This window comes from Danio rerio, chromosome 18 (genome assembly GCF_052040795.2).
Source record: "Danio rerio strain M-AB ecotype USA chromosome 18, GRCz13ab, whole genome shotgun sequence".
Lineage (NCBI taxonomy): Eukaryota > Metazoa > Chordata > Actinopteri > Cypriniformes > Danionidae > Danio > Danio rerio.
Genome location: NC_141038.1, coordinates 8,477,692 through 8,489,740, shown reverse-complemented (window position 1 = coordinate 8,489,740; position 12,049 = coordinate 8,477,692). Strand labels below are relative to the sequence as shown.

At 35.8% G+C, this 12,049-nt stretch overlaps 4 protein-coding genes across 10 annotated transcripts in view; 3 read left to right on the top strand and 1 right to left on the bottom strand.

The window, feature by feature from the left end:
- LOC101882393 (uncharacterized) overlaps positions 1 to 12,049 on the top strand; it is a 768,785-nt gene that overhangs the window by 326,612 nt on the left and 430,124 nt on the right. The gene's annotated exons all lie outside the window — the stretch shown is intronic.
- utp15 (UTP15 small subunit processome component) overlaps positions 1 to 12,049 on the top strand; it is a 355,707-nt gene that overhangs the window by 82,965 nt on the left and 260,693 nt on the right. The window lies entirely within an intron of this gene.
- The window catches only part of caps2 (calcyphosine 2), a 101,705-nt gene that overhangs the window by 36,057 nt on the left and 53,599 nt on the right, over positions 1 to 12,049 (top strand). The window contains exon 18 of one of the 2 annotated variants that reach the window (XM_087292884.1): positions 6,603 to 6,771. The exons of the other annotated variant lie outside the window; for it this stretch is intronic. Within the exon in view, the coding sequence (XP_087149010.1) occupies positions 6,603 to 6,611 (9 nt within the window). The 3' untranslated portion in view covers positions 6,612 to 6,771. Of the gene's footprint in view, positions 1 to 6,602; positions 6,772 to 12,049 lie in introns of those variants that run through there. 2 annotated transcript variants of the gene reach the window in all.
- ano2a (anoctamin 2a) overlaps positions 98 to 12,049 on the bottom strand; it is a 72,325-nt gene continuing 60,373 nt past the window's right edge. For 3 of the 6 annotated variants that reach the window (XM_087292775.1, XM_087292776.1, XM_087292778.1), the window contains 6 exons: positions 7,054 to 7,206; positions 6,899 to 6,951; positions 3,974 to 4,155; positions 3,774 to 3,879; positions 2,186 to 3,185; positions 98 to 2,134 (listed from right to left, as the gene is read on the bottom strand). In XM_087292775.1, the coding sequence (XP_087148901.1) occupies positions 1,833 to 2,134; positions 2,186 to 3,185; positions 3,774 to 3,879; positions 3,974 to 4,155; positions 6,899 to 6,951; positions 7,054 to 7,206 (1,796 nt within the window). In that variant the 3' untranslated portion in view covers positions 98 to 1,832. Of the gene's footprint in view, positions 3,186 to 3,773; positions 3,880 to 3,973; positions 4,156 to 6,898; positions 6,952 to 7,053; positions 7,207 to 12,049 lie in introns of all 6 variants that reach the window. The other 3 variants (XM_087292773.1, XM_087292774.1, XM_087292777.1) reach the window with 1 other exon arrangement.

The window sequence follows — 12,049 nt, the reverse complement described above, 5'->3', positions numbered from 1 at the left end:
GGAAACACTGATTTAGTTAGGCCCAGATAATGCCTGAAAATGCATTTGTTTCGCAATGTCTGATATTTGAAAGCAGTGAACATACCAAAAAAACATGTATTTTCCATTTTTTTTTATTAAGAACAGTAATCATGTTTCCCCCCATTATAATATCAAAATATTGTTTAATATTCCTCAAGACCTCTAGAAATAACATGGACATTAATGCTGGTTTGTAACTGTTCTTCGCTAACAGATCCACAATGCATATCATACACACCTGCCACTCAACACCGAGCTGAACAACACACATTGGCCACGGCCACACTGCAGCTAAATACAGCCGTCAATCCTGTTGTGTTCATATTTTCTTTTAAATAGTTTTTAATGCCCCAATATTCCTGTTTGTTAGTCACACGAGCTGAAATATGGCTTTAAAGAATAGCGCATATGTGTCATATGGCCTACTTTCATGAGTTTGTAAAGTACAAATAAACATTCACTTTTATAATGTCGGCAAGAGAAGCCTCATTTTATGTTGGGGGGTAAAAATAATACCACATCAGGGTGAGTAAATGATGACATAATTTTCATTTTAGGTGAACTAATCCTTTAATCCTGTTCTGTACACACTGAGTTTGGTAGTGACAGCTAATGACGTATTGAAAATTGACAGATGCTTGACAGAATAGATCCCAGGACACTAGTATTAGTTTGCGGAAAATCAAAAACACCATATACTGCTGGCATACATGGTTCATGTTTACAGCTGCAAGACGTCAACTATTGCTTATTTTGGGGTAGCAGGATTGACACCTGTAATAAATACACCAATGGAAATATAATTTAGCTAGGAATGATAATTTAGCAACTCATTCCTACAAATGATTGAAATTGTCGCTTTAAAAATGTGGCAGTGTGAACATGGCCTGTGTGCGTTCATACAATTTCCCCCCGTTGGTGGTGAACGGGTCGGGAATAAACATGATAAATGGGTCTTAATCCCTGAAAACCTCTTCACAGTGAATATAGCATGCTTTACTTTAGCTTTAACTGTGCTAGCATAGTGCTAAATGAGATTTATATAAAATACTACAGTGTATTTGCAATGTACAGTGTAATTGGCTTTGCAAGTCCATTTCAACATCACATTTCTTTGCTATGAGATTGCTAAACATCAAACTTGCCATGTGGATGAGACACTACAGATGTTACAGACCAAAGACAAAAGACAATTCCACAAACAAGTTGGCTCATTTGAAGCTGGAATATTGTAAGTTCACATTTAGTTATCTTTCAGTTTAAGTACACGTTAGCAAAACTCATGAGGACAACAACACCACGAAATGAAAGTTCCACTTGCTGAGTAACAATTCGTATTGGACTGCAAAGCCCTTTGGCCCATATTCCTAAGCCTCTCTCTGTTCTCACCTGTTCCGGTTCAAGAGGTCAGGCTAATGAAATTTGGTGTTTGTTTAAATCTGTTTATGCCTGTACAGGTTTATAAGTGAAAAAGAGAATGGCAAGTCACAGTATAAGACAATGTTTTAAGAGTCATCAAGCCACATCGAATGGCTCCAGAGGAATACCCAGAATGCATAAGCCAGATTTGGCTCAATGATTCTGTGAAAAAGAAATCCCCCTAGACAACCAACTGGAGCAGCACATCTTATTAGTGATCCTCCCCCAAGCCATCGATGATTGATCTACATCCACAGTTACCAATTACGCTTGTTCAGTCATCGATGAGAAAGTGACGAGTCAGAGATGAGTTGTTGATGGCATGGACTGCCTGGCACTGAGAGTGGTGATTGGATGCAAGGTGCTGAAGAGGTGGAGATTTTGAGTCACACTCATACAGGAGAGTTACGTTTGAGATCACTGAGTGAAGGGGGGATCTGTTGACTGAGGTGTGTAAAGGTAGTGGAATGGCTAGGTCTGGCTGTCGTCTCTTCTGAAGTTTCTGAGCCTCTATACTTTGGAGGAAGAGTCTGACATCGGCTCTTAACTTTCGAGCCTGTATCGTGAGGTGGAAGCCCTTTGGTCGTGCTTCCTATCAGCTCTGGTTTCGAAGGAGGACGTGGTAGTCCTGTTGATTGGCTGCCTATGAGCTCAGGTTTCGAAGGAGGACGTGTAAGTCCTGTTGATTGGCTGCCTATGAGCTCAGGTTTCGAAGGAGGACGTGTAAGTCCTGTTGATTGGCTGCCTATGAGCTCAGGTTTCGAAGGAGGACGTGGTAGTCCTGTTGATTGGCTGTCTACGACCTCTGGTTTTGAAGGAGGGCGTGGTAGACTTGTTGATTGGCTGCCTACAAGCTCTGGTTTTGAAGGAGGACGTGCTAGACCTATTGATTGGCTGCCTACTAGCTCTGGTTTCGAAGGAGGACGTGGCAAGGCTGTCAAAAGGCCACTTGCAAGCTCCGGTCTGGACGGTGGCCGAGGAAATGCTATGGAATTGCTGCTCGTGAGCTCTGAATCCACAGATGTTTTGCTTCCAGAAGGCTTGGTTGTTGATGGTGCTTTAGGCAAGGTCCGGGTGAGCTCGCTGAGAGATGGAGGAACTTTCTGCTCGAGGTGTGTGAATGTAGTGGAGTGGCTGGTTTTAGTTGCACCGTCTTCAGGTTCAGGTTCTCTGTGCCTTGGTGGAAGGGTTCGGCAACGGCTCTTAGCCTTAATATTCGGTTCTCGAGGTGGAGGTCCATTTGTATCAATTGCTCTGTACCGTGATAGTGAGCCGGATTTGACTGAATGGTATGAAGATGCTGAAGGTGTGGCGGGCGATTCATCTTGACAGGCTATCTTAGACACGGATTCTGAAGTAGAATTGAGACTTTCACATGTGGAACTTTGCCTTTCATCCGGCAGTTCACTGGTGGATGCAATTGGTTCATCTGGGGATTGTTCCTCAAGTTCCTCCTCCTCTTCTTCCTTGGTCAACCGAAGTTCTTTCAGCTCTTCGTCTGACTGGCTTAGCATCATCCTACTGCAGACAGGCAGCTCCTCTGGTGGTCCTTCCTCTAAACCCTTGATTACTACATCAGTGTTGGTAGCTGTCAGCGAGTGTGATTGTGAACACTGCTTGTCCGCCTCCTCGGTGAGCAGAAGATCCATCAGAAGTGTTTTCTCTCTCTTCAATTGCTCCTTCAGAGAACGAGGCACGTCTGGGATCAACCATGCCACCAGCATGCTGAGAAACATGGCCAAGTTCTACAACACAACAACATGTAGAATCAAACATCCAAGTTGCAATTACAGGAATAGTCAGTGTGACATGCAAGTAATTGGGACTTGGTCTCTCATTTTTGCAAAAAAAAACATGAGAAATCTTTTAAACAATGATGCACTTCTCAGTTTTTAGGCATTACTAATATAAATATGAATCTGGATAAATGCTGTAGTTTGCTAAAGTTACAATTCCAAAGTTAGAATGCTAGTCTAATCTGTCAATCAATTTAAGGGTATTTAGGTCACTACGGCTTTTTTACTTACTGTAGGTCACTGAACAATGACAACCCCCCGCCTTATTTCTAATATTTCATCTCCATTTTAATCTCCTACTAGTAGTTCAAAGGGGGGAAACTAGAGCTTGAGCCCCCTTGCTGGAGACTAGGCTAAATCTGTTTAGCTTTATTAAAATACTTTTTATCAAGCAAAGATTATACTGGAATATGAAAGCATGACTGCTTTAGGCACACATGCTTCATGTAAAAGATATCTCAAGACTACACTTGTGTTTAAAAGTAGATAGAGTTTTAGTATTTATCTCACAAGAAAAGCAGTTCAACAAAGACTGACCTGAAAGAAAATGACGAAAGCCAGACGTGCAGCGAGCACAGACCAGTATTGCTTAGAGAGCTGGTAAGACTCTGGAGACCATGGTGGATCTCGATAGTCCTTATACCTGTGAAGATGTGGAAATGGAGAACACAGAAGATGTTATTAAATAATTCAAGTGTAGTACAGTTTAAATGAGTTTGCATATGTGTCGTATGCACCTGCAAATACGCAGATGCCTGTCAAAGTCAGTGTCATGTGGAGCAGTGCCAGGTTTAAAGTTGCTTGTGTTGAAGTAAGCCAGAGTATGGTTGGTAAAACCATGCATGGTGCCGGTCTCGCTGTACAAATACTGATACACCATCCGAGGAATGAACTCTGATGTAAAGGAGATCACAAATGCCTAGAGGGAAGGAGAGACAGAAAGGGGAAAAATTAATCCTTGTGCATCCTTATATGGACATTTTTTATTCATTTATTTGATCTTTAAGATTATATCAACTGCGTTAATCCAAATGTCATACATTTTTGTAGAAAAGTTGTGTTTTAATTGAAACTGTAATATTACCTTTCATAATAGTTTCGTTTAGTACCTTCAAGGACAAAAATATTCGCATTGAAATCTAATTCAACATTTCATTTACTTTATTAGCAATTTTCTATGTTGTTGGCAAGGTTTCAGAATTTTAGTTGTTTTATAACAAATTTTAAATATTATTATTTAAAATATATTTATATTTTAAATAAAATTAATATGAATTAATTAAATAATATTATATTAATTTATTAATAATTAAATTAATATGATGATTTTATTTAATATATAAAAATATATTCATATTACAATGTGTTTTAAATATTAAAATATTGTCACATACAGTTAAGGACAAAATGATTAGCCCTATTATGAAAATAATTATTTTTCAAGCATTTCCCAAGGCATACATTTTTCTACAGATTTTTAAACATAATAGTTTTAATAAATAACTTCCAATAACTAATTTATGTTAAAATTAGTATTTAGAAAATAGAAATTATTATTAGCTAAAAGGGTGTAACTGATCACAACCCACAGTTCGGAGCGCACGTGACCCACAGATTTTTTTACTTTTTTTGAACTTGAACATTCATAACAATTGCAGAGAGATCATCTCCTGTGTCATTCACATGTATGAAAGCATTTAGGCTTTTCTATAAAGTATAATGATGATGGAAAAAGTTGTGGTGGGACCTAAATGCTTTCTTAGGTTATTAATTTAATGTTTTTTTTTTGTCACTGCTTGTTTAGCCTGCATTAATGCATTCAGCGTAAAGCTGCACAATTAAACATAAAAAGATTGTGATCTCATTACAAACCCCCGCAACATGAATGATAAATGATAATGATTTGCATATGTTTATTAATTCTTTGAAGTGCTTCATTCAAATCTGCATTTGATCGGGAGAGATTTCGTTTTTTTCAGTGAGTTACAAGCAATCAAATAAAACTAAAGTACTGGGAGAACAGTTTATAGATCAGATATAAACATTAATATAAAGGTTAAAATCATTGTTTAATGGAACAACGCTTATGAATGTTCTAGCAATTACACTTTGTAACCAATAGGTGGTGACAAACAACCATCAAAATGATGTCACTGAATAGGTTTTAAAAATGAGGCACCTAATCAAACAGTTTTATTTGTGAATTGTTGAATCCTTAATTGAAAATAAATTACATGTTGTACAAGATTTCAGATTTCTATATTTAGCATTATCAGCAAAGATTATTTTTCATATTGAATATTTTCCTTTTTTTCAGCTGTTTCTTTCTTGATTTTTGTTTTAATTCAAATTACAGGTTCCAAGCTCTGTTTGTTAAAACCCAATGGTTTTTGCAGTAATACTTGGAAAGCAAATGACATTTGTCTCATCCTTTTTTTTTTTTTGCTGATCTGAGAAATGGTCCAATCTCAATGGTCCAGACTCAAAAAACATAGTGTGATCCAAATCGTGTGATTTGTGGTCTGTTACACCGCTATTAGCTAATGATATTAATCTTATCAGTTTTTTTTTTCAATTTATTGTAGAATTTTTCTGTTTAACATCACTTTGGAAATATTTTGGGGGGAAAACACTTCCTCAGGATGGGTAATGGATAATAAATTTGTTACTATCTGGTTTGGATTTTTCCCCACTGTTGTCTGCTTTTGAGCTCTGCAGGCCAAATAAAATTATGTATATAATGTATGTGTATATAGTGAAGAATTTGTGTGTTAGTGGTAGTTTTTTATTTAAAGTGACAAGCAAAAATGCTAATGTATCAAAATAATGTAGTTTCTGATCATTGACTAATCTAAAACTGTAATAATCTTTAAAAATCTGCTTAGTATATGTTTTCTCTCAAACACACAAAAAAGGGGTATTATGTAAACCAGGGGTGCCCAAACATTTTTGTATGAGGGGCCAAAAAACAAATATCAAAAGATAATTATAGCAAACTATTTTACATTACATTTGCCATAGGTAATTGCCTGATTTATTTCATAATATTTAAAAATCAATAGAAAAAAATTATAACTTATTGCTGTAAAAACAATCATATTTACTGTATGACACAGTGGAGTTCAGTGCTGAATATAGTCAAGCAGAATCTCCTTTTGCCTTGATTTGCTCGCCAAAGTTTCTGCATTGTCCTCTATTCGTCAGGTAACTGTATGTGCACTTTAAATTACTTCATTTAAATTGAAACATTTAATTTCAGTTAACTTTTTGTAGCTTAACAACAAAACAAGTAAATAAAAGGTTACATTTAATGTGAAATGACAGACTCAATCTAAACCATCCCCATCATTCTCCTTCTCTTCTCAGATGAGATGACGGGCCAAATCAAAGTTTACCATGGACCAACTTTGGCATGTGTGCCCTAGTTTGGGCATCTCTGATCTAAACAAACTGTAAATTGGTTGCTGTAGTCAGCACTAATGCTTGTAAAGGAATGTATGTCAGTGAAGGTTTAAAAAAATATATATAAAATATGGCTTTTTGTAATATTCTTTTGACAGATATTTAACTCGCATGGGTTAAAATCAGTCTGCTTGAAACAAATCATTCTAAACTCTGCCAGCTACTAAATGGATTTAGTTTCACCACATCTTGACACTCACATTTGTAATGACAGCGAACTTGCTGATTCCACTCAAGATGTTGTACCATATGCCTGGGAAAGGAAAGATAAACATTTGACAGTGTAAACGAATAACAGCGATGTTGACGTGCAATCATGAATAAGTCTGTGTATATTTGCTGCAGTATTTCATACCAATCTCTTTAGCACTGACTGCGTCGGGTCGGCGTATTTCAGTGACAAATTTTGCCGCATCTAGTCGGATTTCAATGACGTTATTAAGCAGGGCGAACACTGGTGCCAGCGGGAAGGAGGCCACAAAGAGTGTGACAAATCCATACTGAATAACTGCAGACGAACAAACACACACACACAGACACACGCATACATCAGTAATCCATGTCCTTAATCAAACCCAGCTCTTCAAAGTCATTGCAGGACTCTTAAAACACTCTCGCTGAATCTCTTCTAACGAAAAACTAATACTAGCTTGTTTAGAGGAGGTTTTGGCATCCGTTTTTCAGACAGTGTTGATAATTGTTGTTAAACAGCTGTGTGACTGCAGTGAAGGATTATTGGAAGCATTTTGCCATGCAGATATGAAGGATTTCATAATAAATAAGTAAATAAAATAATATACAGTTGAAGTCAGAATTATTAGCCCCCCTTTGATTTTCTTTTTCAAATATTTCCCAAATGATGTTTAACAGAGCAAGGACATTTTCACATTATGTCTGATAATATTTTTTCTTCTGGAGAAAGTCTTATTTGTTTTATTTCGGCTAGAATAAAAGCAGTTTTTAAAGTTAAAACACCATTTTAAGGTTAAAATTATTAGCTCCTTTAAGCTATATATTTTTTCCGATAGTCTACCGAACAAACCATCATTATACAACAACTTGCCTAATTGCCCTAACCTGCCTGGGTAACCTAATTAACCTAGTTAAGCCTTTAAATGTCATTTTAAGCTGTATAGAAGTGTCTTGAAAAGTATCTAGTCAAATATTATTTATTTATTTATGGCAAAGATAAAATAAATCAGTTATTAGAAATTAGGACCTGAAATTGGGGGAAAAAAAACAGGGGGCTAATAATTCAGGGGGCTAATAATTCTGACTTCAACTGTATGTAAGGTACAGAAAATGACTGGCCCAATGTAACGCAAAGTTGGTGCAAGTTTTTAAATGCTATTTAAAGGTCCTGTGAAGTGCTTTGAAATGTGCATATTTATTTTTATGTTTGATAGGGGTGTGAACCTGGTCTTATGGTAGGGTTCGGTTACGATTATCATGTCATCGATTCGGTTCAATTCAATTGCATTGACGATGCTTTCCATACATAATTTGATTTTTTCTTCAAAACACAATATTTTTTTTAATAAAAAATATAAATAAATTAATATTTATATATTATTTGTAATACAATTTTGTCTTTTAATACAAGCAGTAAAATATATGAACTGTATCTTTAATTTTACCTGCCTAAAGAAAACACTCTTTTCGAATATATGAAACATAACTTCAATACTTGCACAGAAGACAGCATAAGCATTTATAACAAATAAGCTACAGTAAACGTTAGCCCGCTTCCTTTTTGAGTGCTGTCTTACAGCCCTATGATTGGTCATTGTCTTCACCCGCTCAAAAGAAAGGGCTGCGATTGACTTTAGAAATGAAAGTGCTGTTCACCAATGAGTCACGCGGGAAGAACAGCCGTGGTAACAGTCTTTATGTGCATATTATGCGGTTATCACTGGTAATCCATAATAGACAGTGGAGAAAACTCACAACTCAGGCACGCTCGTGTCTGGTTCCACAAGTATCGCTTTAACAGCCAAGAGGAAAAGTTACCTCACAAACAGGCCAACACAGCGGGTCAAATGTCCAAAGTGTGTGAGAGAGAGAGGCAGAGATGGATTTTTACAGCATTTCTCTCTAGTAGTGAAATAGCGGCTCGTGTGCTGTGCCTTCTTCAGTGTCAACAAAAGACTTTCCAGCAAACTCACAAGCAGTTGAACTGTGCTTAATTATCTACATTTTAAGTAGTAGGAGCGTTATTTAGTCACCCTTGCCTCCTTTGACATCGCACATAGTAGATAAATGATTGGTTATGATCTATTACGAAACCGATATTAAATCGTCCCCATCTGCATCGCCGTACACCGAAAAAACAATTAACTTTGACACCCCTAATGTTTGATATAATCCTAACTAAAACTTGAAGAGAGGGTGGGACAGAGTAGCTCCTCCCCTTAGAAAAAAACAGCCAATAGCATTTTGTTTCAATCGCAGCTCTGTCAGTGGGAGTGGTTGAGCTCAAGCGGGCGGGGCATGTCTGATACTACACAAAATTTGATTCGTCAGGATTTGATGGGGGAAAAAATGATTTATTTAGGTGAAGTGACAAACTTCAATCTTTGGATGTTTATATCTTCTACATGCAAATTGTGTCACTGTGTTAAAGCACACTAGCTTATAAATCTTCTTAAGACTAACATACTGATACTAACAGCTAATGACACTTTCTTACCCAACATTTGGGTTTGTGGATATTTGACCAAACGTGTTAAAACAATGAAGCATTACAGAAGTATATGCTCATAAACTATGATGGAAACAGACTTACATTTACACAGATACATTTCTCAATGCACATTAAAAAGTCATGTGATTTTGACACTGAGGATGTGATTGTATACCCAGCTCAATCACATAACCTTAAATGGTGTTTTAATAATAAGTATGAATGAAATCCATCATCAACATTATTTTGTAATAATGACCTCTCAGAACTGTCTAGCATGGGTGTGTTAAAACATCAGGCACCTGCTTCCAAATTCAACATAAACTGCCAATGATTGTTATTGTATGTGGCACAACATATTTGTCAATCCATGCTCATTGGAAATATGTACCCAGGAATACATTTTTGAGAACCGAGAAATGAGTACCCTGGACTATGGTTTCTTGCAGTTTTTGTTTTCACAAATTCACTTTTACAATCTCAAATACGTTATTGGGGCATGTTTTCTCATACGTGCCATTACTTGTAAGTCCACTAGAGGCCGCAGTGTACATTTTTGGCCTCCTCAAGTCCTAAAAGTATTGTCCTAAATGGACCACTTTTGTTTTTTTAACATCCTGATGGCGTTAGATGTTGGCCAAATTAGTGTAATAAATAACTAAACTGCCAAAAATTACTATAAATATAAGCGCATTTACCTTTGGGAAGCGCTATAATCACTCTCGTATTATTGGATTTCACAAACCAAAATAAATAAAGTAATGCAACATCAGTGCCTGAAAGCTCTGCCCATTCCTCCACATGAGCAAAGCAGCGGTTGAATTTTAATGGTTGAATAAGTGCATTTATACTACAAAACGGTGTAGAATAGTGCATAGATATGCAATTTGGGATGCACCTATAGTTTTATGTAAAGGCAAGGGCTCTGGGCATCTGACTCAATGAGCAAATGGTATTGGCGGAGCAGTGTCTTTCACAGTGCAGTGGAAAAGTGTTCATAAATCCCTCTGTAGAGAATTTTTTTGTGCTAACAGCATGCAAACACAAAGCCCCCTAATGAATATACAGTGGTAATGGCAAAAAATAAACTGGAGGAAGATTTAAAGAGATCCAAAGTGTTAATTTGCTCTTTCTAAGTGGTTACAAAGTGGTTACTATATAGTTTTTTTTTTTTTTTGTTGAACCCAAAAATATATGTTTTAAAGAATGCTGGAAACTGATTTGACATCTAAATGTTTCCAACATTTTTCTAAATATCTTCTTTTGTGTTGAACAGAAGAAATAAATTCAAACAGGTTTGAAACAAGTGAAAGGAGAGGAAATGGTGACAGAATGTTTATTTTTTGTGAACTTTTACTTTAATGCCTTTTGCATTAAAAGAACATTTGCATTAGCAGATTTCTCTGAGGCAAATATTCTCTCGGAAACATTTTTTACAGTTTTTACTCAACATGCTTTTTAATGGTTCTGCATTATTACAATATTATTTTCCCCTCCACTACATTTTTCCCATCATTATTATCCACTAAGTGATTTTATAATGTGAATGTTTGTGATGGTCTAAACAGACAAATTTCTGAAGTTTTTTTGCACTGAATATGAACAGCACCTTTGTTTAATTATGTCAATTTTTAAGAATATTAGGCAATGATCATGCTCTATGAAATTAGTTTGTACATTTCCTACTGTAACTTTATCAAAACTACATTTTTGATTAAAAATGTGCATTACCTAGCACCTTATATGGACAATTAGATTAAATTAGATTAAATTTAAATTTACATTTTTTCAATAGTTGATTCTCAGCCAAATATCAATATACCTAACAAAGTATATATCAGTGAAAGCAAATTTATTCAGCTCTTATGTGATGTACAGTTGAAGTCAAAATTATTAGCCCTCCTGTCCTGTGAATGTTTTTTCAAATATTTTCCAAATGATGTTTAACAGAGCATGGAATTTTTCACAGTAATTCCTATAATATGTTTTCTTCTGGAGAAAGTCTGATTTGTTTTATTTCGGCTAGAATAAAGGCAGGTTTAAATTGTATTAAACTTTTTTTAAGGTCAATACTATTAAGTTATATATATATATATATATATATATATATATATATATATATATATATATATATATATATATATATATATATATATTAAGCAATATACAGTATATATTTTTGATTGTCTACAGACCTGCCTAATTGCCCTAACTTGCCTAATAAACCTAATTAACCATAAGCCTTTAAATGTCACTTTAAGCTGAATATCTTGAAAAATTTCTAGTGAAATATTATTTACTAGCCCTAACTCATTGTCTAGATCAGGGGTTCCCAAACTTTTCAGGCCGCGACCCCCAAAATGACAATGCCAGTGAGTCGCGACCCCCAATATATTCTGAGATGGTTATAAATACAGAAACCTTGCATGCAATGGAGCACACACACCAATGGACCCAAGTCTATTCTTCTTTTATTTTTTTTAATGTATGAGAGCTGTAAATGGGCCACAAAGTTTTACCAGGTATTATGAAATCTGCTGCATCTGACACTATTGCTGTGTCTTTAATATAATGTAATTACCCCAGGGGTTGCAATCCAATAGAAGTAGTAACTATAAGCTACTATAGTAACTATATGGTATAAACGACTATTTTTTCTCTTTAGTAG